Consider the following 25,032-nt stretch of genomic DNA (forward strand, 5'->3'; position numbering starts at 1 on the left):
TGCCCCCCGCCCCCACCCACACAGCATCCACCAATCGTGCCCTCTTCCGCTTCCTCCTTCTCTAGCAGAGCACAGGCTCCACAAGCTTTCTATTTCACGGTTACTGCCGGTGAGCAGCAGGTCCTGAAAGCTGAGATAATGTATTCAAAGCTCTCCTTTTGTTTTATTCTTAATTGGTCAGTCTCCCTGCCATCCACTCAGCCTTCATCCAGACGGGAGGGGGAGGGGAAGGGGGCAGGGAGGGCTTGTGAATGCAGATGGCCTGCTTCCTGGCTGGCGTCTAGCACCATCACGGGTTGGAGAGGGGGGCGGACATCAAGGCCAGATATCACTCAATAACTTCCATAAGGTGGGGAGTCAGACTCAGAAGTGGGGGCAGAGTAGGGGCGGTGTGCAGAGGACAGCAGCAGAATGCCTAAAAAGAATGGCCAAAACCTGCAATTGCACACTCTAGGGCCCCTGCACAATACCTGAGACACACCAGGTGCTCAATAAATGAGGAGGAAAACATCCAAAGAGGATATTGACAACGATCTTCACAGAGGATTATTTTGCAGTCAGAGCAAGATTCATGGAGCATACTAAGCAGGCTGGCAGCATCACAAAAAACAACACCGACTGCAGCTCTGACGGACTCTGGAGAAAACGAAACAAAATATGGACTGTGCATTCGCTCCGTGTGAAACCTCAAGAGGCGGATGCCGCGGCCGCGTGTAAGAATGGTACTTAGGTCAGGCAAATCTTTAACATCATCCATGTGATTTCAGCAAGGATATTTTGAGACGCTTCCTAACACCTTTCCACACGTAAAACTCACTGTGAAAAATCAAAACTCATTTAATTTTCAAACTGCCACTAAGGGGTTAAGTGAAACACCACTGTTTGATTAGGGAGTGCATTTTACATAGTTTTCTGATTTTTTTCAACCCAGGGACCCATCATCTGTCCAGTCCCATTGTGACACATGTCTGGTTCCACATGTGTTAACATTCTTCCAGCTTCTCCATGCCCATTAAGGAAATATGAATACATACATTTTCTTTATATAAAAGTTAGTCTACTGCACTAATTTTAACATAGTGATGTTCAATAAAAAATACCATAAAATTTGGAGGATAAAAAGAGATAAGCATTTTATTTTTCCTCAAGTGACTTTCTGTAAGGGAGAAGTAACCTCCCCACCACCACCACGTATGTCATTCAACAATGCTCAAATCTATGCCACGGGGCTGTATTAAAACTTATACACAGAGGTCATAGTAGGGAACACACACACTCAAACATGGTTTTTATCTACAGGTGCCATTACTGAAAGCTCCTGAAAGCTACGGTGGTGGTTTAGTTGCTAAGTCGTGTCCGACTCTTTGGGACCCCATGGACTGTAGCCTGCCAGGCTCCTCTGTCCATGGGATTCTCCAGGCAAGGATACTGGAGTGGGTTGCCATTTCCTTCTCCAGAGGATCTTCCCGACCCAGGACTCAAACTCAGGTCTCCTGCACTACAGGCAGATTCTTTACCAAATGAGCTACAAGGGTAATTTTGCCCTTGCTAAGTTATCAGCACAAGAGTCACAGAATTACTTTTCTGGGGTCGGTGGTACCTCTCCCCCTCAGATTTCTCCAGTCAAACACTGCCTTCCTGCCTGCTGTTCCCAAGATTTAGAGTTTTTTCAAGAAAGGGCTATGCATGATTTATATATTTTTTTTGGCCACGCCATGTGGGATCTTACTTCCCTGACCAGGGATTGAACCTGCACCCCCTTCAGTGGAAGCATGGAGTCTTGACCACTGGAGCACCAGGGAAGTCCCCTGTGTGACTTGTTTTTGAATTCAAGTGCTCAGCTCAGAGTATGACATACAGAAGGAACCTGGTGAGTCCGCTGAAAGACCAGATTCTTAGATGACTGGAATTCTGGCTTAAATTTTAATAAAGCTGCAACTGTATATTTACAGAGTGGAAATTTAAAAGATTTTATCATCGGCAACCTGAAAACATGCTCTGGCTTTCTAAACTGACAAAAAGGAAGTCGACTGGGGAGGGGAGAGGTTTCTCCTGATTTGAAAGTGAAAGTGTTAGTCGCTAAGTCCTGTTGTGTGTGACTCTCTGAGACCCCATGGACTGTAGCTCACCAGGCTACTCTGTCCATGGGTTTCTCCAGGCAAGAATACTGGAGTGAGTTGCCATTCCCTTCTCCAGAGGATCTTCCTGATCCTGGGTCTCCTGCATTGCAGGCAGATTCTTTACCGTCAGAGCTACCAAATTCGAACCTTGCAGGGAATCATGCGGGAGGGCTCCTGGATGAGGGGATACTACAGTTTGTAATCAGAGTAGAACTGTGACACTAAGAACACCTCCCTGAGATGTCATTGCCACTGTGATTTTAGACAAATTATCTCTCAGGGCTTTGCCAGGGCAGGCTGACTCTTAAGAACAAAAAATTAATGTTAAAAAAAGAAAATCAAACACGACTTCTAGGAAAAAATAAAACGGATCACAGAAACCTAAGGTGTGCCTCATAGGAAGAGGACTGTCATTTTAAGAACGACTTAACATCAAGCGCCGGCCATAAACCTCAGGACCAACTCTGTGCATGAGATCCCACGGTTCACAGACTTGTGCCAATGTACACTAAAAACTTACAACGCGTACTCTTCATTTTCAAGCCTCTCACCCTATTCCTCTTCTGTTTCAGGTCATGGAACAAACCTGGCTCTTTGGCACATTTACCTGCTCAAAGCAAATGAGGTCTCAGTCAGAAAGACGGAGCTCTCATTACATTTCCTTTATGAGATAATTACACAAAAGCATCTATCATGAAAAGCAGTCATCAGGTTGACCATCCTATGCACCTATCACCACCTTTGGATCCTTTAGAAAAAAAAAATGCTTTAAATAAGTGCGTCCTGGTTCAAGTGAGTAAGATCCTAATTAGGCTGGGGAGACATGACACTGAAAATGTACAAGTATTTTTTTTCTTCTCAGTAACCTACTAAGAAATTATTTCTTGGTGGCCTATAAAACCCTGTTTCATCTTTACCGCAGTAATGAGTTATTTCCATTAAAATAAGTTATCTTTGGGGATGTATCTATCAAAAACATGTTTAGGAGCCATGTCTCTGATACATGCTGTAAGGCGAAAGTGCATAATTTCAGTTTTTGCCTATGTGAACTGTAGGCTTCCATTTTGCATTCTCTCAACATAATATAAATTCCAAAGGTCAAAAACTAGGAGATGAACAATCAGAATTTTAAAGTGAGCTATGAAATGAGGTTCCTGTGATACCAATGCAGGGTGGGTGCGTGGAGTGTTCCAAGACAAAAAGTTGCTGGAAGAGTGGTTAAGATACTAGATGAGAGACATAAACACTCCTGGGTATACATCAGGAAAAAACGAACACTAATTCAAAAAGGTACAGGCATCCTAGTTTCATAGCAGCATTATGCACAACTGCCAAGACTTGGAAACAACCTGTCCATTGACAGAGGAACGGATAAAGAGGATGAGGTATACACGTACAATGGAACACTACTCGGTCGTGAAAAGGAGTGGCATTTTGCCATCTGCAGCAACATGGACGGACCTGGAGAGTATTATGCTAAGTGCAAAATACTGTATGGTATCGCTTATCTGTGCACTCTAAAAAATAAACCAGTGAATATAAAAAAGAAGCAAATTAATAGATACTGAAAACAAACCAGTAGTTGCCACTAGGCAGAGGGGAGGAGGAGGGGCAATACAGGGGCCGGGGGCTGAGAGGCACACTCTGTTAGGTACAAAATATGCTCAAGGATAGATTGTACAACAGGAAATATAGCCAATGTTTTATAATAACTATAAATGGAGTATAACCTTAAAAAATTGTGAATCACTATATTATCTACCTGTAACATATATAATATTGTACAGCAAATATACTTCAATGAAAAAAGATACTAGATGAGTATGACACATCCACTTTAGAATTCCAGAGGTTGGTATCTGAAAGATAGCCCGAAGTCAAGAAGAATGGAATTGTTCTAACATACATATCCTAACAAATTTCATTGTGGAAAAGACACTGTTCACAGGAGAGGAGTAAATCAATTCCTTTAAAGTGAAATTGACAAAATTCGAAAGTAAAGCAATCCGCACCATCTGGGTTAAACTCTCAGTCCACTCTCAGTCCATCCCTTCCAGAACCTGCCATCGAAGGGATCACTTTCCAGCTGTAAGAAAAATGGCACCGGAGCCCTGAGGGGCATTCTGAGCAGTGTCATCAGCTGGCATTAAATGACTCCTGAGGATCCTTCACAGTGAAATACCAGACACTCTGCTTCTGAGTTTGGGAGGATTGAAAGAGTGTAAATTCTATACAGCAGCCACCCTTTTGGCCTGGTAACTGTGAAGTTGGCATCTGTATACCAAGAAGCCACCATCTGACCTAAGTACCAACGCTGTTATGGGAAGAAGTTGCAATGATTGCTTCTACACGAGGGAAAATGCCTTGAGCCAGGAACATCTACCTCCCTTGTCCTGAGCCCTACAACAGAGCCGGAGAGGTCTCTCTATTAGAGCAAATGAAGTGTTCCCTAAGAATTCTGGACGCTGTAGGGTGGGGCACTGGAGGATTCCATTTTCCCTTCAACTCTCACTGCAAAACAGGAGCTCAATTCCAGCATGCACTTCCGTTCTTATTATGCTGTCTTTCAATCAACATGCTTTCAATTTTCAAGTTCCGGTCACCGTGCCTGCCTTCCTATGGTCCTATCCCTCGGGAAAATTCTATCCAATGAAAATTCTAATTCTACAGCCTCCACTCCTTTCACCCAAATAGCTGGTCTCCAACAGGGTCTTTTAGCTTCCTACAACATACTGGCCTTGTGGGTATCTTTTTCTACTTTGAGTCACTGTGGGCTCAGAAAGCGCAAACCACTTCTGCTATCAAACCCAGCCAAATATTCACAACAAAGTAAACCTGTTACAGAATGAGCGGCTCAGACATCTGACTTTGCTACAACTGCAGGTCCTTCGAGGGGCATCTGGCAGAGAGCGTGGCCAGAATGAGATTCTCAAGCATTTGTCAAATTAATCCTCCAAACCACACAGAATATTTAGATTAGTCCCACTATTTCCCCCTCCACTAATCTGAGGGATTATTCACTGCAGCTTCAAGAGGTCTCTATATATACAGGAAAGATACTGAATATGGAAATCAACCTCCTAAATTCAGAGGATCATCTCAAACCATTGTTCTGCTAAGACAATGCTCCCATAAACACACGAGACCAGTGGCAAACCCTGCTGAGCAGGGGTGAGCCTCTGACCAGGGCACCCGGAGGACCATCTCCTTTAACAGACTCTCCAACAAAGGACCCTGAAAAGAAGTTCAAAAATTGGGCACCTAGAACTTCCCTGGTGGCCCAGTGGTTAAGAATCCCCCTTGCAATGCAAGGGACACCAGTTCGATTCCTGGTCCGGGAAGATCCCACATGCCTCAGAGCAACTAAGTCCGTGCGTGCCACAACCACTGAAGCCTGTGTGCCCTAGAGCCCGTGCTGCGCAACAAGACAAGTCACCTCAAAGAGAGCCCGAGTGCTGCAACTAGAGAGTAGCCCCACCCCCACCCCCGTTGCAACTAGAGACTCAACACAGCCAAAAAGAAAATAAATACACTGGGCACCTAACAATTAAGGCAGTTTCCCTGGTGGCTCAGTCAGTAAAGAATCTGCCTGCAAAGCAAGAGACCGCCTGCAATGCAAGGGACCTGAGTTCAATCCCTGGGTTGGGAAGATCCCTGAAGAAGGAAATGGCAAACCACTCCAGTATTCCTGCCTAGGAAATTCCATGGATAGAGGAGCCTGGTGGGCTACAGTCAAGGTATCTAGTAACCCTTTAAAAATACTAAGAAAAACGTTAAGGACAAAAATCAGTATTTTCAAAAACATCCTAAGACAGGAGTAAACCCAGATGATGCTAACAAATACCTAATGGAGATGCATGAAGGAGACTTCTGCAGTCGCCGTTTGGGGAATGTGATCTGAAATCTACATTCTGGTTAAAGTGAGGCATGTTACAATAGCTTCTATTAAACAGAACATGCTTTCGCAACTATCTTTTGCACACGTGTTTGTGGGCACATATACATATATTTCTTTTTGTGTGCCCTACCATGAGCTCATTTTTCAAGACTAGCAAAGCTGGACGTCAGAGTCAAGGTCCTAGGCTTAAGTTTTCGCTGTGTTTTTCTTTACAGTCCATTGCCTCACGTCGAGTAATTTTTCTTTTTTAAGAATTCAGAAACATATGCTACTGTAGTTGCATGTTCAAATACCCATGTGGAACTAGTCCTCTGGACTTATACATTCATTCTTAAAAGCCTGGAGTATGCAAACAAAGATGCGATGCGGTGGGCAGAGGGCCAGTTAATAAATCTCATCTATGAGCATCTGCATGAAACAGCGCTATAGGGAGTCGCCTCTCCAGGGAGGGCAGAGCACGACTATTTGCTCTGTGAATTAAACAGTGTCACTTCAGATGGCCCACACCACATTTATTTTTTAGGCAGCTCCGAAAATATATGGATTTCTAGTGTTCATAAATGCAATGAGGAAGCTGGGGCTGAGAAGGCAATCACACAGGAGTGGTGGACGTGAGCCACAGAGACACATCCACACGGCTCTGCTAAGCCATCTTTGCACTTGCTCGTTTCAACTCAAATTGCTAATGGAAGGGTAATTTTCTAAAGGAAACTTGCTCTTCTAATCAAAGGGCACTCTATTTCAATAATGATTTACCACTCCTTCTGGTCCAGGCTGTAAAAACAGGTTCTGTTTATACCAAGAGATACCTGGATCAAGATATCTGGATCGTGAACCACATTTGATCCTTATTTATAAACAATCTGGTGCAAACGTTATGACAATAATGTCTCCTGCTGGGAAGAGTGACCACTTGCCCCCAGACGGTGCTAGAAAGAACGGCCTTGTTCTGTGGGTTCTTCTCTTCTCACCTGTGCTCCAAGCCAGGTGAGGGGTGTTCTTATCCTGGAGTGCCTGAATAGGCCCCTTTCAGTAACAACAGCATTCTTCTTATATTTACATACGTCTTTGAAGATGCTTTTTGTTTTAAATATTTCAGTTAGCCTTACAAAGATTTTTATAAGAAAGCAATGAAAGAGTCTATAATGCAATGAGCAAATGTAGAAAATAAAGCCAAAGCAGAAGGACCTGCTGGGACCACCTAGAAGTCAGTAAAGGAACCAGAAAGAGGATTCCCTTGGAAATTCCCAGAAAGAGATCACCCCAGGGCTCTGGGCTTACCCAGGCCCCTCCATGGCACTCCATCAGAACTCTCTGACACACCTCAATCATGGGGACCAGACTTAACGTACAGCCAAAGTAAAACTTATGTGGTTGAATCTCTACTTTGGCTTTCAAACTGCCTTCCAAGTTTCCTCAGCAATTAAATGGCAATATTATTCCAGCCTCAGGATGCCAAAATAATTATGGAACACTTACTGGATAGAAAAATGTGTCACATTTTTCCTTTCCCCCAAAAAATAAGTGGCAGTTATACTGCACTGGTCATCTACTTTGAAAGAAAAGCAGACCAAGGAAAACAAGTGTGTCTGTCTCCTTGGGCACATTTTCTATAACACAATTCAAAAGCAATTTTGGAGTCTTCTTTCTTCATTTAACCTATGGCATCTCTCACTATAGGGACCAATAATCCTATTATATAAAATACAAAGGCCACGATGCTCTTAGTGACTTAAGATTTTGCTCCATCAGATCTTTATTCAAATTCAATTTTGTTTCTCGCATCATTTCAGGTACCATACCAGGACTCGGACAACAAACTGGAAATAGTTCAGGAAATGGAAAGAACAACCTGGACTGAATTTAAAAGGTGAATGAATTTTTACTGTAAAACAATAATTCATCAACAAAAGGTAGCATTTAACCTTTCCCCCAAGTGATCTTTCCATTGCCATTGCAAGTTAGTTCACATGACTAATAAAACCCAACCAGGCAACTGCCTTCAGCCCATGTGGTAAAATTCGAACTCTGCTTAAAAGCAACTGCTACCTACGTGGCAGAGATGAAATCACTGAAAAAAATAAATAAGGGCTTCAAATGTATTACCTATAAGAGCAGTTTAAATAGTGAAGATTTAAAACCAACATGTCCGGGTTTTTGTTTTTAAATTCTATTTTAAGCTTTGGAATGTTCACAGAGAAAGGTGAAGGAGGAAGGGAGAGAAGGGACCCAATGTTCCAATCACATGGGTCTCCAAAAGCAGAGTCCCAGAGGTTGTGGACCAATTTTGGTTTATATTAAGAGAACAACAAGCACTTGGAATCTCTGAGGATGTCATGTCAACATATCACTTGGAAGCATAGGCATGAGATTTTAGTGACCTCATGGGCACAGCCAAAATTAACTCCCAGTATTTATGTAACTGCCAGGGATGACAGGGCAAAGATCGCTTATAATTTTTTTTTTTTTTTTGAGTCAGCTAATAGTGTTTCTTTGGTCAAAGAGAGAGGAAGTGGGGGTACTTTCAGCTCTATTTTTTAAACATGCAACATTTATATACATAGACTATTCTGCCCATAACACCATCTGAATGTTTAGATGAAGACATTTAAAAAAAAAAAAAAAGGAGTTATTTCCTGTTGCTCCCTAGCTGAAAGGATGCGTTTTAGGGGTATGTGTGCTCTGCCTCAGAGCAAAAGCATTGTTAGCAGTTATCAAGGTAGCATTTAAAAATAACTACCCCAGTACAAAAGAACTTCAGAGGAAATATGAGCGAAGCTATCAGTCTCCCTTCAAGTCTGGCCATGAGCTGCCTTAGACTCGAGCTGCATTCTCCATTACATTGTTATCCTTATCAAACAATGCAAACAATTTTAATGAGCTTATCTCCTAGAACATATTGCCAGATATGCTAATGTAAAAACGATGCCAACCATACAGGCCGACTCATTAATCAAAAAGCTCACAATACAATGACCAAGATCAGTCTCATCCCCACATCAGACCTCAGCAAAATACCAGGAATTACCTTCCTACTGTAAATAAGAAGGGCGGGCTCCCCCACCCATGCGGAGGCCATAAACTCCTAAGAAAATGCATAAGTGCACCTAGTTCCTTTCAGGTCCATTGCAGTCCAATCTCTTTCTAATAAACCTTGGGTTCTATGGAGAAAATTTTGGTGAATGTCTGACACCGTGACCTCTGCTGTCAATCCTTGCACCAATCAGCGAGCAGAATTCTTACAAAGCTCCATCAATCTGGCGGTTCAACATCACAGACTGCAGCTTAATCTAGAGGATTCCATCTTTCCTGCACACACACACACACACACACACACACACACACACACCAGTGCAAGCGCAAACCTTTTCCTCGCCCTCCTTCTGGTCTTTAGGCACAGCCTACCTCATGGTTCCTTTAAAATCTAAAAAGGAAAGAGGAAAGGAAGTGCTCTGGCTTGTCTCCCTTTGGAGAGGAGGGGAAATTTTGCTTGCATTTTGAAATCAACGTGGAAGCAAAGAGATGGAGGGAGACCCCTTGCAGGCAGCAAACCTATTCACAAAATGCTTTCCATTTGCAATCGGGCAGCCTCCGTGCACACCCAACATGACACATGGAAACAAACAGCAAATAACCACAACCGCCTTTACAAACGGCCGTCTGCAGCCGGGACCGGGGGCAGCGTCTGCTCCATTATATAACGGGCGGGTTTCCGCGCGCCCGCCAGTCCGCCGCCGCTCCCCGGCCAGCCCCATTACCTGTAGGAACGCTCGCCGCGCACTGTGTGCTTCCGGAAAGGAATGATGGTCCCGTTATCCTGGATGATGTCGTTGTTGTTCTCGCCATTTGGGGACAGGGTTTGGGTCGGCCCGGGCATTGGCGCACTCCCGAGGATGGGAACAAACCGCTGTGGGCTGGCTGGGGAGGAAGGTGGCTGTGTCTCGCCTTCCCGCTCGCCCGCTCCTCGCGCAGACCGCGCCTGCCGCCTGCTCGCAGCTCGCTGCTCCCAGCTCGGTGCTCGGCTCCCGCCCCGCCCTCTCGCGGCCCGCCCTCCCGGCTGCTGACGTCAAAGCGCCGGCAGCAGCACCCTGGTCACGTGCCCCGGCCTGTCCCCATAGCAACCCGCTAACTCATCTCCTCGCCTGGAATCGTGCTGGGCCGCTGCGCGACCACGCCGGCGGCTTCAGGCAGGCACCCGGGCCGGCCTACATCTGGCATGTAAAACCCCAGGCCACCCCTGGCCCCCCTCACTGACTCGCCTGGGTCTGAAAACCAGCTCTTCCTCTAACCATTTCCTTTCCAGCCCGAGCTCCCACTGCAGCTGTGTACACAAAAGAACGATTCAGGCAGAGGGGTGTGGGAGACCCTTTAACTCCTTCCATACCAAGTTCTTGTTCCATGAAAATTAAACTCGGTCTGGTTTCAGAAATATATAAGACGACCTGGTAGCCTGCTTCAAGAAAATTTATCAGACTAAGGGGTTAAAATTTCCAGGTTCCTGCCTCATTCTCCAAACAGCAGCAACCGCCTCCCCCAAAGCAACCCCAAACTTGAAAACCGAATAGGAAGCTCCATTTCCTTCTAATCAATATACCTTTACATTAATAATGAGAAAATCAAGAATTGCAAATGAAGATTTTCTGCACAAAAGAATCCCCAAAGGGAGTTCTTTTTTTTTAAAGACCCACCATTTTAGAACATCATGGTTACCCAAAACCTCTCAATTCAAATTCTTACACTGCCTCCTGATACAGATAATTAAATCCTTGTCATGTTTTTTATTTTCTTTGAATTAAACAAGTGAACATCCAATTTAGTATTTGGATGGAAACTCTCAACATCAAGCGGCTCTGCCTCATTGCTATGCATCTTTCACATACATTGACTATGAGACAGGTCCTATTGTTATTATCATCCCTAATTTAGAGATGAGTATACTAGTGAGATGAAGTAACTGGTGCGGTGGCTCAAGGTCACACAGTCGGGAAGCAGTGAGCTGGAACTTCAAGCTGACATGCTTTTTATCAATGTGATTGGACAGTGGTGATGTGTGTTTAATGTGAACTCATAAATGTTATAGATCAAGGTAACAATCAAGTACCTTATATACTCTCAACAGTGAAAGGACAACTGTGAATAGAATTGCTAGTACGGTACAAAGTCTATGGATTAGATTATAAATTCTGAACAGATTCCAGATGTGTCCAGTGCTTTCCTTCAGAGAGAAGAAGAGTTTGCCTTCAACTCTTATCAGAAGTGGTTCTCTGCTTATCAGAAGTGGTCTTTGATGTTTCCTGGGGTGAGTAAAAGTCAAAATAAATATATGTAGCAGAAAGTACTAGGCTCATGCCTTCACATCATTGTACAGCTTACCAGCTTTATTATTTTGTGATACAGATATTAAAACAAGTAAAAATGCTGTCATTCCTGACAATTCTCTAGCATATTTCCCGGGTAATAAGTTATTTCTGGCATCAAGCTACTAGAATTAGAATCAAATAGTTTACAACACAGATGGTAAGGATAATCTCAAATAAGGGGGGCATTTTTCCTATTCTATAGTCTCCTTTTGAACTATATTTTAATAATTTTATTTTCTAATTTTTCCAGTGAATGCACAGTGTACAAGTTGATTACTTCATCCATATCTCAGCTTACATGATTATTTTTTTAATATATAATGAGGATCCAGTTCTGACCTAAGTCTTAACAAGGTACATCAGATAAATATCTAAATACAAGAGATACAAGTACAAGCCTCACATTGCACAATGAACCAAAAGGGCATGAGAGTGTAGTTCCTGCTACAAAGACAAACACTTCCTCCTCCTATTTCTGTTACTTGACCCACAGCTGTCAATTTCCCTACTAATTAATTCCCCTTTGCAAAAGCGTCCCCTTTCTTTGGGGACAGGCTGAAGTTAAAAGGCAGAGTCTACAAATCAAATATTTAATGTTTTCAGCCCTCTCACTTGGGGCTCTAGAGGATAGCTTACTTTTCTATGATCCCATGTTTGAGTAACAGGTCACATAATTGGTATTATCATAGGGACTATGTTTGTCAGAATTTGAATGTATTATTATTACTCATTCCACCAGGTAATTTCATGGAGAGAACTCTTCCACTGTTCCAAGGCTGTTCTTGAAGGAGAGGACTATGACCAGGAATTTGGGGGGATGGGCTGAACGGGGAGGAGTAGTCAGGCAGGTGGAGGAGGTACCTAAGAACCCTTGTAAATCTTCCACCGGGGCAGCTCTGAACCACAGCACTGTAAAGGGCCCCAGAGATTTGTGATTACCCTCCAAGACGCAGGGGTAACAGGGGTAATAATTTGAAAATATTGAACAGATGTGTTTTCATTCCCCTCCCCATAAATCAGGTTACCTGGCAGCCATCCTCTTGTTTAGCCCCAGGAAGAAGGGGAGGGCACATTCCACTTTGGGAGGGAGAATGCTAGGATACAGGGGAAGCACAGACTCGGCAGGAAGAGGGAGGGGAGAGTACCTCCACCCCAAGGCTGAAAAGAAGCAGGTGAAAGTGAGCAAAAGCAGCATCTCCCATTTGCAGCTCCCTGAAGGGAGCATTAGAGAGCTTTTGGCTTTGTTCTCAGCCTAAGGGACTTTCTTGCGCCTAAAGAGGCAAATGTCCCATTTGGGACCCTGGGAAGAGATGGCTTTTAAAGAGGGTCTCCCCAACACCTTCCTTCCCAATCAAGCTGCAGCCTCATCACACTAGAAAAGTCAGTGGTTTGGTATGGTGAAGTAGGACCTAGGAAAGAGGAGGACATCTAAAAGACGGAATATCCACCCAAGAGATGGAGTGCTCCAAAGATGGACTGAACCGGAAGAGGCTATACTGTGAACTGGCAATTAAGTAAAACCTTTCGTTTCCCATCTCCCTCAGCAGGGAAAAGAGAGTCATACAGATTATAGAAAAAAGTAAACTAAAACGTCTGTGTACATCTGACTGTGGTTGAGGTTTTAGGTACACAGGTATACCGAAAATAAAGTATGTGCAGACCTAAATCTCCAGCTGCCCCATGGAGAAATGGCTTCTCTTACCAAGCCCTGTGGACTGAAGCTGGGGCTCTGACAGACCTGGGTCCCCAGCTTGGTTTCACCACCTGCTGACTATTTGACACTAACAAGTTACTCTGCATCTCTAAGATTTAGTTTCCTCATCTGCGAAGTAGGTGTAATAATACTGGTTTCACAGTGTTGCTGTGAAGGTTACATCACATAATACATTATATCTGAAGCAACGGACACAGTGCTGGGCCTGTAACAAATGCTCTTTAGTGGTAGATGCTATTTTTAAATAATAAGTTAAGCATACTCTAAAATGTTCATTCACTTAACACTTATGACTGGATTTCTTGCGTACTGGAAGCTGGTAAAACAAAAAGAAAAGTCCCAGGCTCTGTACTCAGGGAACTCAGAGTTGTGGGGGAGCAAGATAAAAATATTTGCAATTATGATACAACATGATGCCCTGATAATGGTATCAGACAGGCTGATAAAGGGCCACAGAAGATGAGGGAATGGAATTCCATTCCATTCAGAATGGAAATTGAAATAGGCCCGAAAAGCTTCCCCAAGGAGCTATTACCTAAGCCTTGGACGAGTAATAATTATGACCTTTTTTGTTCACTTTCTCTGTGCTAGACAGAATACATATATGTGCTCAGTTGTGTCCAACTCTTTGCGACCCCGAAGACTGTAGCCTGCCAGACTCCTCTGTCCATGGGGATTTCCCAGGCAAGAATACTGGAGTGGCTTGCCATTTCTTTTTCCAAAACAGAATATAAGATCCCTTAGGGAGGGTTCTTCAACTGTTTTGTTCACTACTATATCTTCAGTGCTTAGAATAAGGCCTAGCATGCAGTAGACACTACATGAATACATAATTCATTTATTCAACAAACATCTGATTTGATTCTCACAATAACCCTAGAGATAAAGTTGAGGCTCAAATAGTAAATGCAACTTATCCAGCATATCTTGGCCCCAAAGTTGACATGATTCTCCACTAGGCTGTACTGTCATTTAAAACAGGAATGGCAGGACTTCCCTGGTGGTCCAGTGGTTAAGAATCCACCTTCCAATGTGGGGGATGCAGGTTCAATCCTTGGTCAAGGAACTAAGATCCCACATGCCTAGGGGCAGCTAAACCCATGAGCCAAGAGAAGAGCCCATGCACTGCAACGAAGACCCAGCACAGCCAAAAAAAATTTTTTTTTTTAATTTTTAAAAATTAAAAGAGGACTGGTAGTGTAGAGGGGGAGACTAAGGGCTCCTCAAGCAGATATGGTTAGATTCACAGGTAGGAAAGGGTGTGATGTCTCAGGGAGACAGCAAGTTGTTTAGTGGGGATGGAGAACAGAGTATACGGTGGCAGGGGCCAAGGTGGGATGCAGGAGGGGCTGTGGCCAAGCTAAGAAGCTTGACCTTCACTTTGAAGATGTTTTGGAACAAAAAAGTGCTTGAGGAAGGAACTTCATGGTGATATTTGCATATCAAGAAAGTCTGATGTTACAGTAGTACAGAAGACACATTGGAGATTAAAATGCTTCAAACAGTGACCAAGGCCTAAACTTAGGAGCCAAGGGGCTGCAGAAGCAAGCCCAGATTTGAGATATTCAGAGGGAATAACTGCCATGATTTGCCGGACTAACTGATTGCAGGCATGGATGTTGATAAGGATTAAGGGTGGGCTGTGAAGGAGAAAGATATTTCAAGTGAATCCTAAGCTTATGGCTTAGGTGACCAAGTGGATAATGGTTACCATTCACCAAGATGGAAAATAACAGATTGAATTGTCCTCTGGAAGAAAGAGTCTCCTAGTGTGTTTTGGACCTAGAGAAGTGCTGACAGGACATCTGAGTGGTGACAACGAGGGGTCACCCGGCTTCACACACAGCGGGTGTTCACTATGTATTCTTTTTTAAATTTTTTATTGAAGGATAATTGCTTTACAGAATTTTGTTGTTTTCTGTCAAACCTCAACATGAATCAGCCATAGGTATACATATGTCCCCTCCCTTTGGAACCTCCTTCCCACCCCACTCCCCATCCCACACCTGTAGGCTGATACAGAGCCCCTGTTTGAGTTTCCTTGCTGCTGCTACTGCTAAGTTGCGTCAGTCGTGTCCGACTCTGTGCAACCCCATAGACGGCAGCCCACCAGGCTCCCCCGTCCCTGGGATTCTCCAGGCAAGAACACTGGAGTGGGTTGCCATTTCCTTCTCCAATGCATGAAAGTGAAAAATGAAAGTGAAGTCGCTCAGTTGTGTCTGACTCCTAGCGACCCCATGGACTGCAGCCTACCAGGCTCCTCCGTCCATGGGATTTTCCAGGCAAGAGTACTAGAGTGGGGTGCCATTGCCCTCTCCCTGAGTTTCCTTAGCCATACAGCAAATGCCCATTGGCTATCTATTTTACATATGGTAATATAAATTTCCATGTTACTCTTTCCATACATCTCACCTTCTCTTCCCCTTTCCCAATGTCTGTTAAGTCTATTCTCTATGTCTGCTTCTCCATTGTTGTCCTGCAAATAATTTCTTCAGAACGATTTTTCTAGATTCCATATATGTGCATTATAATACAATATTTATCTTCCTCTTTCTGACTCACTTCACTCTGTATAATAGGTTCTAGGTTCATCCACCTATTAGAACCGACTCAAATGTGTTCCTTTTTATGGCTGAGTAATATTCCATTGTGTATATGTACCATAGCTTCTTTATCCATTCATCTGTCGATGGGCATCTAGGTTACTTCCATGTTCTAGCTATTGTAAATAGTGCTACAGTGAACAGTGGGATACATGTGTCTTTTTCAACCCTGGTTTCCTCAGGGTACACTACATATTCTTGAATAAGGGAACATGTGGGCCTTTGATGTATATGTTCGACTTGGAGATACAGATGATCTGCAGGGTGATCTTATGGGTGATCACTGAAGCTGAAGATGTGGATGCCCTTCACTCAGGGAGAGAGACAAGGCCTCGGATGGCACTCTGTAAAAGCTGAGTGGTGAAGAAGCGGCCTGCAAAGAGATGGGAAAGGGTTTTGCCTGATGGAGCCAATCCTAAGAGGCAGTGGTTTCACTGAGCCTAGGGGAGAAGTGGGTATCAGAGAGGAAGGACGTGACTCTAGGGCTGAACTTCACAGGAAGTTTGAATCAGATAAGTGCAGAGAAGTGTTGACTGGATCTGATAAGGCCTTCTCAGGTAATTTTTTTTAAAGAGGTTGAATTTCAGATCAGACCCATCAAGGATTACTGAAGAAAATAAAGAAATCTTCAACAAGTAGAGAAACCTTCATTGTTAGCAAGATCGATAATGAGGTGATATTACATTAAGGATCATAATATCAGCAACTAACTAGCATCAGCAAGTATTTGCACTAAAAAGCTCTCATCAATATTAGAGGAGCTGATGTGTTCATTAATGAGCACTTGTTAGGCACCAGATGAACCGATCCTGCCTCGACCCACCCTCCCCTCCAAAAGGCAAACAAATATTTCAGATGCATGTTTGGAGAGCAGGATTACTAAGGCGGATCCAGCAGACACAGAGCCAGAGCAATGAGCAAAAAAGGAAACCAGCCGCTGTCCCAGTCCACAGGCCCAATCAAGGAAGATGGAGCTGGGCACCAACCCAGATTTTAATTTTCCAAGCTCCTGGGTTATAGCACAGCCCCATTTCTCTTGAGAGTTAGGCCAGCAAGCCCCGATAATCGCATCTTGGCAGAAATCATTCTCTCTCTACTTCTCCAACATGTGAGATTCATCTAAAACAGGGACTTTGCATTGCCTTGGTTTTGAGAAATCCAACAGGAGAGAAGATATGAAATCATTAACCAGGAATCCCAATTCCATCCCCATAGTACCTACTCATCACAAATGCCTTTTCTAAGTTCAAATGTGTTCACTGAAGCTGATAATCACTGCTGTCAAAGGCATTCACAGCTGTCACACCACCTTCGATGGGGGGGCTTCCTTAGATTGTTATCACCCCTGAATACAGACAGAAGATTCCACTTAGCAGTCACCACTGCTGCCCTGGGACAAGCAATTTCTCCTATGTGTACGTCTTGGGATTTTCCAGTAGGGAATGGCAGGGACAGGTTATCAATCGGTAGCTTAAAATATATTCCACACCCAAATGACATCAGTGAGTAAATACATGATTGGCTAGCCAGTGGTGCTGGCCCTGAATTACATTGGTGGCATAGAGAGTGGTTCTTGCTTGTTACTTTAACCCTGAAGTATAGAAGATTTTATTCATTCTTCCTTTAGATCTGATGAGAATTCTATAATATGCCTATGCCTCCTGACTTTTAGTCATAGCATTTTAAGAAAAGTTGGTAACTGTTTTTCCCCCCCCCAGATGAAGAAAGTCCTCCTTCAACACAAACCTGAACAGGTGGGCTCCTCCAGGACTGACTTTGGAAGTTACGTGTCTTTGCGGGTTATTTATCAGCCACACTGATAGCTATGCCAATGTGCTCACAAGGCAGAATTTTACAAGTCTCTTTCCTCTTTGCTAGTAAAATAGTGCGGTTTCTGTAATGTCAAAACACAGAAGGTGCTGCTGCTTAGGAGAAGATTTTCTGTGTGTTGGAATTGCTTTCTAATTTGCTTTTCCTTGGATTTTCTCAAGGTTGGACTTAATTTTTATGGAATAACTCATAGAACATGATGGGAACTCAATTTACAAACTTGCAGAACATTATGATTTCTGTAATCAATCAATCAAATCTGTGCAATGTGAGGTTTCAGTCTATTAAATAAAAATGTGCTTTTGAATTATACCATCTGGTTAAATTTAAGAGCTTTAAATATGTTTTCTATAAAAATACAATGTGAGAAATGTTATAATTGAAGAACGTATTAAGTATCACCAGAATGTAGAAAAGAAAGCAACCTTGCCTAGAGAGACAGGGCAAGCTTCACCAAGGTAGTGATATTGGTATTGGGGCTCAAACAGTCAGTCAGCACATTTACTGAGAACCTACTGTGTGCTAAGAATGACAGGTGCTTGAGAGACAGAAATTAACAAAAGTTAGCAAAATTCTCTGCCCTTGTGAATCTTATACTTGAGTGTATTTCGTGGGGTGGGAGGGTAGTTGTAGAAGATGAGGTCAGAAAGATCACAGAGGGACCAGAATGTACAGAGCTTTGAACAGCCATTGTGAAGACTTTGGCTTAAAAACCAAATTTAGAAGCCATTACTTAGTAGTAAGGTTCGCAATGTCTATTGACACAGACCTGGAATTCTCTCCAACAACAATCACAACAAAAACAGCAATATCTAATGTTTATTGGGTACTTTTTAAGGACCAAGTGCTATGTTTTAATTGGGTGGGTGTTTTAATCCCCACAGAAACTTATGAAGAAGGGGCAATTGTACATCTCGTTTGTCAGAGGAGGCAGCCAGTTAAATAACTTATCCAGATCATCAGCTAGGAAGTGGCAAAGCTGGGCGTGGATCCACCTGCCAGGTGTCCAAGCCAGCATTCTTATTTACGAACTCAGGCTGCCTTCCACTAGGGTCTGATAAAATCTGGGTGCAAAAATGCAGAATCTAGGGATGAGGCAGCAGAAGGATGTAGAAGCAAGAGAAGGTAGATAGCTGCGCTGAAGGCAGTTCAGTCTAGGGAGCAAGGAGGTAGTGGTGGAAAAGTGCAGAGGCAGAGAAAACAGCTTGGGGTGGTGGGGGCGGGATGAGAGACAGGACTGGAGAGCAGTATTCATGGGATGAGACACGTGGAAGGAAAGGAGTTGTAAATTATGGTTACGGAAAAGGAAGAGGGAAGGGGAGGGAGAGAGACCCGAAGATTAGGGGTTAACAGTGTGTGTGATTAATAGGGGAAATGAATTTTCTTCCCCTTTTTTATAGCAACTAACTTTTTTTTCCTGAGTTAGCCTCAGCTATCAATATACACTTCTCTCATATCTTTGGATAGGAGAGGAGACCATAGGCATTTTTTGCTTTTGTTTCCAAAGCTATAATCTGTTTTCATTTTCACTAGGCTAAGACTGTGATAATTCAACGGTCCAGCTCTAGACAAGCCTCTTTGAATGTTCTCACTGAAATGTGTCCATGCTCAAGTTCATGCAATTCCTTTATTTCCTGCCCCTATTTTATTTCCACGTTTGAACAAAACACATCTTGTTGAACTGACTGGGTAGCACAACTGAAAAGGGATAAAAACCTTCTCGGGCACAGTCGAGTGGCAAAGGAAAGGCAATCATTTAGCAAATAAATTATCTTCCAGAAGGGTCACGAGCTTTCAAGAGATGATTTGCTTAGGGCTCTCAAAAGCCAATGGACCCACAGGGCTTTATTTCTAACTTTGATATTAACAAGCAGCAACAGAATAAAGAGACTCCTTAATATAAATACAAAGCCAAGTTGGAAGGATAGGAAGACAGGAGTTCAAACCGTTGGCCTCCAGAATTTCACAGCCACTCGGGACCCAGGCCACCAATGACAGGGGCATGGGGAGGGAGGGTCTTCCTGAGTCTGGGCCTGCTCCGTCAAGGCGGGTGCACACGGGGGCGAACCATGGCTTACGGGTGGCTCCTCAACAGCGTGTCAAGGGAACATGAGGCCAACAGCTGGGAAGCAGTGTGAGTAATGGAAGAGAAATTTCCCCATTTCTGACCTCATCCAAGTAAAATTTTTAAAAAGAAAATTAAAGAAGCTTGCTTCATTAAAAGAGAGAGAATGCAACTGGAAATCATGAAAAAAGAATTAAGGTTCCATCAGAAATGTTTTAATTAGCACTTACGTTCTGTTTACTCCAGAGCTCATAATGCCAAGTATCTCCATATCCTCAATTCACGCTCACTATTGGATGTGAGCATGAGGGGTCCAGTGACAGAAGATAGTACGTGAAAGCATAAAGGATCGCCTTCAAGTAGAGTCTATTTAATTTCTATGTGAAGGACCCAGACCCTTAGCAAATCCAAACGGGTCCTACTCTTACCAGACAGGGAGCCACAATGAGTTAACAGTCAGCTGAGAGAGCTAGATCGATTCTTGCGATTAATTGCTCACATAGCTTACTTTTCACACCCTCCCCCAAAGCCTCATCTCCAGTCTCTCCAGTGAGGATGGTATCAGCCTTCAAAGAGGCGGCAATGGAATCAATGCGAATGAGACATAATGGTACGGTGTGCAAAAAGCACGTCTAGTGCATTTTTATTATTTCTGTCTTCCTCTCCTTCTTCTGGGAACTACTCCTTCAAACCTTGTGATTCTAGTAGAGCTTGCCAATTATAATATTCCATCCTCCTGGACCTAAAGATTGGTTCAGAATTAGGTCTGTGACCCAAGCCAGGTCACTGAATAGATCTCTAGGATTTAAAAAAAATTAGAGCTGCAGTGTGTATGCGTTTGAGGAGGAGTTAAGACATGGTATCTTCCTTACTGAAGAGAGCACTTGAGAATTAATACAGTATATTGTTAGGCAATAAAAATAACAGGCATCCAAATCAGAAGGGAAGAAGTAAAACTGTCACTATTTGCAGATAGCATGATACTGTTATCTGCATGATAGCATGATACTTGACCACCAAAAAACTGTTAGAGCTAATAAATTCAATAAAGTTGCAGGGTGTAAAATCAATATACAAAAGCCTGCTGCATTTCTATACATTAATAACAAACTGTTTAAAAATATAAGCCTACTATAATTGCATCAAAAATAATAAATAAAGGAATACATTTAGTCAAAGAAGTGAAAGATGTGTACATCAAAAAGTTTGATAAAAGAAATAGAAAGAATTAAAGAATACACAAGTAAATGTAAAGATATTCCAGGCTCATGGAATGGAAGATTATTATTAAAATGTCCATACTACCCAAAGCAATCTGCAGATGCAATGCAATCCCTGTCAAAATTCCAGTGACATTTTTCACAGAAATAAACAATCCTAAAATTTGTATGAAACCACAAAAGATTGAGAAAGAAGAACAAAGCTGGAGACATGCTTCCCAACTTCAAATAATATCCCAAAGCTATAGTAATTGTGGCATGCTACAGTCCATGGGGTTGCTAAGAGTCAGATATGACTTAGAGACTGAACAACAACAAATAGTAATCAAGACAGTACGGTATTGGCATAAAAACACATTCAAAGATCAGTGGAAGAGAACATATAGCCCAGAAATAAACACATACATATACAGTCAATTAACTTACACAAAGGAGCCAAAAATACACAATAGGGAAAGACAGACTCTCTTCAATGAACAGTCTTGGGGAAACTGAGTAGCTACATGCAAGAGAATGGAACTACATCATTATCTTATGCTATACATTAAAATTAACTTAAAATGGCTTAAAGACTTGAACCTAAGGCCTGAAACTATAAAACTCTTAGAAGAAAACATAGGCAGTAAGCTCCGTGACATTATTCTTGGCGGTGATTTTTTTGAATTTGACTCCAAAAACAATGGCAACAAAAGTACAAGTAAGTGAGACTGCATCAACCTAAAAGACCTCCGCACAGGAGAGGAAACCATCAACAAAATGGAAAGGCAACCTACCGAACGGGAGAAAACACTTACAGATCAATATCCGAAATGTATGCAGAACTCGCACAGCTCAACAGGAAAAAAACAAGCAGTATGGGTTTAAAAAATGGGCAGAGGATCTGAAAAGACATTTTTCCAAAGAAGACATACAGATGACCAAGAGGTACATGACACAATGCTTGACATCACTAATCACTAGAGAGTGCAAATCAAAACCACAATAAGATATCACCTCACTCTTGTTAGAATGGCTGTCATGAAAATAAGAAAGTGTTGGTGAGAATTTGGAGAAATGGGAACCCATGTGCACTACTGGGGGAAAAGTAAAATTGGTGCAGCCACTATTATAGACAGTATGGAGTTTCCTCAAAAAGTTCAAAATAGAACCACCATATTTCGTGCATGCTAAGTCACTTCAGCTGTGTCCTACTCTTTGTTACCCCTTGGACCATAGCCCACTGGAATCCTCTGTCCATGGTGTTCTCCAGGCAAGAATACTGGAATGGTTTGCCATGCCCTCCTCCAGGGGATCTTCCTGAAGCAGGGATAGAACCCACATCTCTTTCCGCTCCTGCCTCGCAGACAGGTTCTTTACTGCTGAACCACTGGGAAAGCCCCAGAACCACCATGTGATCTAGCAATTACCGTCTGGGTATTTATTTGAAGGAAACAAAAAAACTAACCCAAAAAGATATGTGCATCTCCATGTTTACTGCAGCATTATTTACAGTTGCCAAAATATGGCAGTAACCTAAGTACTTATCAACAGATGAATGGATAAAGAAAACTGGTACACACACACACACTTTAGCCATAAAGAAGAAGGAAATTTTGCCATTTACAACATGGATAGATCTTATGGGCACTATGCTAAGTGAAATAAGTCAGAGAAAGACAAATGCCATTTAATCTCAATTATCTACAGAATCAAAAAGTCACCACCACAAATCCAAACTCATAGACACAAAGAACATATTAGTGGTTGCCAGAGGTTGGGGGTAAGGGGTCTGTAAAATGGGTGTAGGGTGTCAAAAGGCACAAACTTTCGATTGCAAAATAAATAAGTCCTGGGGGTGTAATATAGGACTTATTTTATGTGTAATAATGATGCACATAGTTAATAATACTGCATTGTATATTTGAAAGTTGCTAAGAGAGTAGATCTTAAAAGTTCTCATCACACACGAAAAATTTGCAACTGTGCGGTGATGAATGCTAACTAAATCATGTCATAATATGTACAAATATTGAACTGCTATGTTGTACACTTGAAACTAGTATGTCAACTATATCTCAATTTTAAAATAAAGTGTAGCATAAATTGTACATTTACTAGATTTTGCACAGAAGTGAAAAGTGGTCATGGTTTGGATTAATATAGACTTGGATTTGAAATCAGATCAGGTTGATCCAGTTACAAGTTGAGTAGCCTTGGACAATCACTTTTCCCAGCCTCAGTTTCTTCATCCATAAATTGGGGTACTAAGATTTACAAAGCAATATTTTGAGATATAAAGCTCTAAAGGTTCCCACTTTGTCTGCTGGGACCATAATTTTTGACATTCTTCCCTTCCAGAGGTTGGATCTATTTCTTTTCCCCTTGAATCTGGACAGGGCCTGTGGCAGCTTTGAGCAATAGATTTTGGTAAAAATTATGCCAACCAGTTCATAGTCTAGACCTTATAATGACAGGCAGCTGCTGTCTTGGTCTCTTGGAAGCCAGATGCCCCGTAGGAAGGAAGTTTGGCTACCCTGGGACTACCATGCTGTGGGAAGGACAAGCCCTGTGGAGAGGCCCCAGAAGAGACCATGGGGAGGAGCGGGGAGGGGAGTGACAGTGAACCTGCAGAGTTCCATGCCTCCTTCAGATCCAGCCACCACAGCTAAGGGTGATCCACTATGTGGATCAGAGATAAGCTGCCCAGCCAAGACCTTCCTTAATTCCTGATTCATAAAACCATGAGCTGTAACAAAAATGGTTAAGTTAATGAAGTTTGGGGGTAGTCTGTTACAAAGTAATAGCTAACACCATCCTGTTGATTCTCTATTTCTGCATAAGGAGTCACCCCAAAACTCAGTTGGGTAAAACAACAGCAATCATTTTATTATCTCCTGTTATTCTGGAGATGGACTGGGCTCAGCTAGGTGGTTTTCAGTCTCTCTCATACAGTTGTAATTAGAAGTGGCTGACTACTGAAGTCATCTTAGTACTTCCTCGGTCTCACAATTGGAGGTTGATGTTTCAGTTGGGACCTCAGCTGGAGGTCTGGCTGAATACCCACACAGACTCTTCATGTGGGCTGGGCTCCCTCACAACATGGCAGCAAGGCAGAAGGTGATGGCAGCTTTTAGTCTTGTCACAGACCATAACTTGGTCATACTTCTCTGGTCAAGGCAACCAGTTAAGTCAATCAAGATTCAAGAGGAAGGGATGTTGACTTCACTCATACACTCAATGGGAGAAATGTCAATATCACACCATAGGGAAACACGTGGACATAGTGTGGCAGACAGCCTTGGGAAAGGCATTCGGCCACACAGACCGTGCTTCACTTTCTTACCCCCTGTTTCCTCAGTATGGGGTTGTTACAGCAGAAATTCCAGGGAAGAAAAGAATCAGGGCTCAAGTACTCGGTTTCAAAATAGACTTTTAATCCTATGGCAGACAGGATAACACAAACTGAAGAAGTTCATGAACCTCGAAAGCCTGATTTTCAACGATCAAAATTTCAAGACCCTTGAATAACTCAGAGCCTAAAGTTCTTGCCATTAGCCATCAGACCCTGTGACTAGTTGGAAACATCTGAGGTTTCTTCCAACCAGGAGACTGGTGGGCATCCCTAAGAGAAATCCTGTCCTCTCTCCTTTCCCCAGCCTTACCCCAAGCCAGGTTGGGGATTTATAAATAGAGGGAAATTGTCCGTTTCCTTTAAAAAAAAATGTTTTAAGTTAAAAAAATTTTTTGGCTACACCACAAGGCATGAGACTTTCAAAAAAACATCTATTTCTGCTTTATTGACTATGTCAAAGCCTTTGACTGTGTGGGTCACAATAAACTGCAAAATTCTGAAAGAGATGGGAATACCAGACCACCTGACCTGCCTCTTGAGAAACCTATATGCAGGTCCGGAAGCAACAGTTAGAACTGGACATGGAACAACAGACTGGTTCCAAATAGGAAAAGGAGTACGTCAAAGCTGTATATTGTCACCCTGTGTATTTAACTTATATGCAGAGTACATCATGAGAAATGCTGGGCTGGAAGAAGCACAAGCTGGAATCAAGATTGCCGGGAGAAATATCAATAACCTCAGATATTCAGGTGACATCACCCTTATGGCAGAAAGTGAAGAACTAAAGAGCCTCTTGATGAAAGTGAAAGAGGAGAATGAAAAAATTGGCTTAAAGCTCAACATTCAGAAAACTAAGATCATGGCATCCGGTCCCATCACTTCATGGCA

The 25,032-nt window shown here is 42.8% G+C and overlaps 1 protein-coding gene across 3 annotated transcripts in view; it reads right to left on the bottom strand.

Annotated features, from left to right (window-relative positions):
• Positions 1-25,032, bottom strand: part of MAPRE2 (microtubule-associated protein, RP/EB family, member 2) — a 189,443-nt gene that overhangs the window by 108,430 nt on the left and 55,981 nt on the right. Inside the window, exon 1 of one of the 3 annotated variants that reach the window (XM_010849762.1) lies at positions 9,777-10,065. The exons of the other annotated variants lie outside the window; for them this stretch is intronic. Coding sequence (XP_010848064.1) covers positions 9,777-9,895 — 119 coding nt within the window. The 5' untranslated portion in view covers positions 9,896-10,065. Of the gene's footprint in view, positions 1-9,776; positions 10,066-25,032 lie in introns of those variants that run through there. 3 annotated transcript variants of the gene reach the window in all.

The sequence above is a fragment of the Bison bison genome, unplaced genomic scaffold (genome assembly GCF_000754665.1).
Source record: "Bison bison bison isolate TAMUID 2011002044 unplaced genomic scaffold, Bison_UMD1.0 scf7180017864286, whole genome shotgun sequence".
Taxonomy (NCBI): domain Eukaryota; kingdom Metazoa; phylum Chordata; class Mammalia; order Artiodactyla; family Bovidae; genus Bison; species Bison bison.